This window comes from Conger conger, chromosome 4 (assembly GCF_963514075.1).
Source record: "Conger conger chromosome 4, fConCon1.1, whole genome shotgun sequence".
Taxonomy (NCBI): Eukaryota; Metazoa; Chordata; class Actinopteri; order Anguilliformes; family Congridae; genus Conger; species Conger conger.
In genome coordinates this window covers 3962970-3967969 of record NC_083763.1, presented here as the reverse complement: position 1 = coordinate 3967969, position 5000 = coordinate 3962970, and the positions used below count along the sequence as shown (strand labels likewise).

The following is a 5000-nucleotide window of genomic DNA, read 5'->3' as shown; positions in this document are numbered from 1 at the left end:
TGTGAGTATACCTTCCAGCCCTAACCACTGCACTGTGAGTATACCCTCCAACCCTAACCACTGCACTGTGAGTATACCCTCCTACCCTAACCACTGCACTGTGAGTATACCCTCCAACCCTAACCACTGCACTGTGAGTATACCCTCCAACCCTAACCACTGCACTGTGAGTATACCCTCCAACCCTAACCACTGCACTGTGAGTATACCCTCCAGCCCTAACCACTGCACTGTGAGTATACCCTCCAACCCTAACCACTGCACTGTGAGTATACCCTCCAGCCCTAACCACTGCACTGTGAGTATACCCTCCAGCCCTAACCACTGCACTGTGAGTATACCCTCCAGCCCTAACCACTGCACTGTGAGTATACCCTCCTACCCTAACCACTGCTCTGTGAGTATACCCTCCAACCCTAACCCCTGCTCTGTGAGTATACCCTCCAACCCTAACCACTGCACTGTGAGTATACCCTCCAACCCTAACCACTGCACTGTGAGTATACTCTCCAACCCTAACCACTGCCCTGTGAGTATACCCTCCAACCCTAACCCCTGCTCTGTGAGTATACCCTCCAACCCTAACCACTGCACTGTGAGTATACCCTCCTACCCTCCAGCCCTAACCACTGCACTGTGAGTATACCCTCCAACCCTACCCTCTGCCCTGCACTAACTCTCTAACTCTAACTGTCACACATTAAAGGCCAGTTCATAGTCCAACGACAGAGTGTCGCTCGACTGAAATCGCAGAACGTTCATTAATTTTTGCCCGATGTAGACTGTGGTCGTTGTCCTTAGAAAAAAGTATAAACACACTCCAGTCAGCAGATGTATAAACAAAATGTCGCTGCATCCATTGCACATCATTTGTGGCAGCAATGCTCTGTCGCTGGACTATAAACTGGCCTTAAGAGCAACTACCAGCTTCCAACACTTGGATTCCTGACCCTCCACTAACGCATTCCAACCACCGGCTAAATTACTGGAGTAATTTACTGTGGTGATACAGTGAACTTACAACGAACTTTCTATTGAGCAATAAACCATCAGCACATCCTTTGCAGAAGTATTTTTCCCGGAAAAGTGTGACGTATAAATGACCGACCTGTGGCTCCACCTCTCCCCATCTGCCACGTCTGTAACTGACGTGGCTTCCAACTGACGTTTGAAGGAGCAAGAACAGCCGTTTACATAATTCACATTTTTTCGATTTCCCCATCTTCACTTCCTTTTCTTGCCTCTCCCAATTGGTGGAGTTAGGAGCAATAAAAGGAGCAAGGAAAGGAATAAGGAGGTGAAAAATAAGCGATTGGAAAGAACTGGAACCCCTGGTTTTGGCGTACGGAGGTTGTGGAGAAAGATGGCTGTGTTTGACCCCTGTGTGACCCCTGTGTGACCCCTGCGTGACCCCTGCGTGCCTCAGATAAACCCTCACCGTGTGACCTGGGCCAGGAAGCGCTGCACCGTGATCACCCAGGAGCTCTTCTCCTCCTGCCACCAGGAGGTGCCCTTCCAGCAGTTCTACGACTGGTGTGTCTTTGACGCCTGTGGGTGAGTGTCTTCTTCTGATTTCTTTATCGACGGTCCCCTGTGGAGCTCTCTGGTACCTGTTATTACTCAAATATTTGTTTATTTTAATAATACACAAAGTATTTACATTTGTTTGGTAATACCTAGTGTGGGTATTGGATCTGTATTACCTACTGTAGTATGTCTTACCCTACTGTAAAATCCAGCTATACCAGCTTGACTAGCTTGAAAAACTTAAGTGGCCAAACTGGTCATAAAGCTGATCTAGCTGGGTATGAGCTGGTCAACCTGCATGGCCAAGCTGGGACTGTGACCCTGGGGGAGACTGTGAGTGTAATCTCTGTGTTTCAGCTGTGACTCCGGGGGAGACTGTGAGTGTAATCTCTGTGTTTCAGCTGTGACTCCGGGGGAGACTGTGAGTGTCTGTGCACAGCGGTCGCGGCGTACGCTGAGGAGTGTAACCGCAGGGGCATTTACATCCGCTGGAGGTCCCAGTCCCTGTGCCGTACGTCCAGCTGCTCCAGGCACACTCCACACACACACTGTGTGCTCCACACACACACACTCACACACACACACACACACCACTCCACACACACACACTGTGTGCTCCACACACGCACACTCACACACACACACACACACCACTCCACACACACACACTGTGTGCTCCACACACACACACTCTCACACACACACACACCACTCCACACACACACACTGTGTGCTCCACACACAGACACTCACACACACACACACACACACACCACTCCACACACACACACACACACACACACACCACTCCACACACACACTGTGTGCTCCAGACACTCACACTCACACACACACACACACACCACTCCACACACACACTGTGTGCTCCACACACAGACACTCACACACACACACCACTCCACACACACACAGACACACACACACACACCACTCCACACACACACACACACACACACACACACCACTCCACACACACTGTGCTCCACACACACACCACTCCACACTCTGTGTGCTCCACACACACACCACTCCACACACTACATGTACCTGAGTGATATTATACACAGTACTTATTATGGATGAAAGCTCCTGGTTTATTTATTTTCTTCTTCTTTGCTCTCTCTCCTCCCATCTCTCTCTCCCCCTCTCTCCCTCTCTCCCCCTCCCTCTCTCTCTCTCTCTCTCTCCCTCTCCCCCTCTCTCTCCCTCTCCCCCTCTCTCCCCCTCCCTCTCTCCCCCTCTCTCTCTCTCTCTCTCCCTCCCTCCCTCTCTCAGCTCTGCAGTGTGAGAATGGGCTGGTGTATGAGCCCTGTGGTTCGGCCTGCGCCCCCTCCTGCCCCAGCAGCATGCAGAGCGCAGACTCAGCCTGCAGCGCCCTCTCCTGTGTGGAGGGCTGCTTCTGCCCCCCCGGCACCGTCTGGAACGGTGAGAGAGAGAGGTCCAACCTGGAGGCTAAACTGCCCCGCGTTTAAATCTCCTGATGCACACCTCAGCGCTGGTTTTTGGTTGCCATTTATATAGCGCCTTTATCCAAAGCGCTGTACAATTGATGCTTCTCATTCACCCATTCATACACACACTCACACACCGACGGCGATTGGCTGCCATGCAAGGCTCATCAGGAGCATTTGGGGGTTAGGTGTCTTGCTCAGGGACACTTCGACACAGCCCGGGCGGGGGATCGAACCGGCAACCCCCCGACTGCCAGACGACTGCTCTTACTGCCTGAGCCATGTCGCCCCACATGGTTTTTACCATGGGTCCCTGTGGGAAGGTTTCTTATGACAAGCTGCTAATCCATACTCGATATATCTGGGCGGCCTGTTGCGTAGTGATTAAGGTAAATGACTGGGACAGGCAAGGTGGGTGGTTCAAATCCCAGTGTAGCCACAATAAGATCCGCACAGCCGTTGGGCCCTTGAGCAAGGCCCTTAACCCTGCATTGCTCCAGGGGAGGATTGTCTCCTGCTTAGTCTAATCAACTATACATTGCTCTGTATAAGAGCGTCTGCCAAATGCCAATAATGTAATGTAATCTCACCATCGCACACCTGCAGTGTCTTGTAATTGAATGCTTTCTCTGTTTTTTTTTTTTCTTCTCAGGCTTCAGTAGCCATGCACGCTCATGACATTTCTCGGCCTCGTGAGGCTAGGCTAAAGCGGAATAGGAGCTGATAGCTGAGATGGCCATCTTTCTCCTTCACCATCTTTGCCACTGCCACTCACACTAAAGCACTAAAGCTAAAACAGCTCTCTGTAAAAGTGCGGCCTCGTCCCAATCAGTGCACTTACCTACTATAGAGTATACGTTGAGTATAAGTTGTTGGGCAGCTTGTATACTCAACAGACGGCAAGAGCACCTGATTCAGACACGGCCGACAGCTCTACAACAGAAAACCGCAGCCATCTAAAAAAAAAAAAAGGTCACACACACACTACTGCCTGTGTCCCAGTGGGAGAGAAGCCCCTTCAGCCGCACTGCTAGCTCATATATATCACTGGCTTTATAGCTGTGGCAGCTTTATTGAGCCAGCGATCTTCGGAGATAACAGATAAGAGGTCCCTTTTGACTGATTGTGTGCTCCGTTTCAAAACGCCGCTGATGAATGAATATTAAACATATTCTCCGCATACTCATTTTAAAGTCCACGATGATAGATCCCCATAAACGATAATAATTCACTGACTGTCGCTGCTCCGTGCTGAGTTGTCTCTGCCTCTCTGTCTCCCCCTGCAGGCGACAGCTGCATTGCGCCTGCACTCTGCCCCTGCGAATGGGACGGCTCTGTGTTTCCTTCTGGCGCCATTGTGGCTCAAGACTGCCAGAACTGGTGGGTCCCCTGCCTGTGGCCATTCACAGGAAACCAGTTATACCAATGTATACATCACGGGCAAAGCAACACTTAGACATTGTGGACATCTTTGCTAAAGTGCACATATTTGCTTGAAAATAATGGCACTGGATTTATATTCTGTGTGTACAGGCAAACATGACTGTGTGCGTGTGTGTGTGCATCTATGCCCATGTATGTATGCTTGTGTGTAAGTGTTTGTATGTACATATGTGTGTGTCTGTATGCGTGTGTGCCCATGTGTGTGTGCATGCGTGTGTGTGAGTATACATGCTAACACGCCTGTGTGTGTGTTTGAGTATATACATGCTAACATGCGTGTGTGTGTGTCAATGTCAGTGTACAAGCTAACGCGCCCACGTGTGTGTGTGTGTGTGTACATGCTAACACACCTGTGTGTGTGTGTGAGTACACATGCTAACACTCCTGTGTGTGTGTGTGTGTGCGTGTGTGTGAGAGTGAGAGTGTGTGTGTGTGTGTGTGAGAGAGTGAGTGAGTGAGTGTGTGTGAGAGTGAGAGTGTGTGTGTGTGTGTGTGTGTGAGAGAGTGAGTGAGTGTGTGTGTGTGAGAGTGAGTGAGTGTGTGTGTGTGAGAGTGAGT

At 50.4% G+C, this 5000-nt stretch overlaps 1 protein-coding gene across 1 annotated transcript in view; it reads left to right on the top strand.

Annotated features, from left to right (window-relative positions):
- sspo (SCO-spondin) overlaps positions 1-5000 on the top strand; it is a 129333-nt gene that overhangs the window by 29129 nt on the left and 95204 nt on the right. The window contains 4 exon segments of the mRNA XM_061237735.1: positions 1427-1554; positions 1929-2038; positions 2824-2973; positions 4286-4379. Coding sequence (XP_061093719.1) covers positions 1427-1554; positions 1929-2038; positions 2824-2973; positions 4286-4379 — 482 coding nt within the window.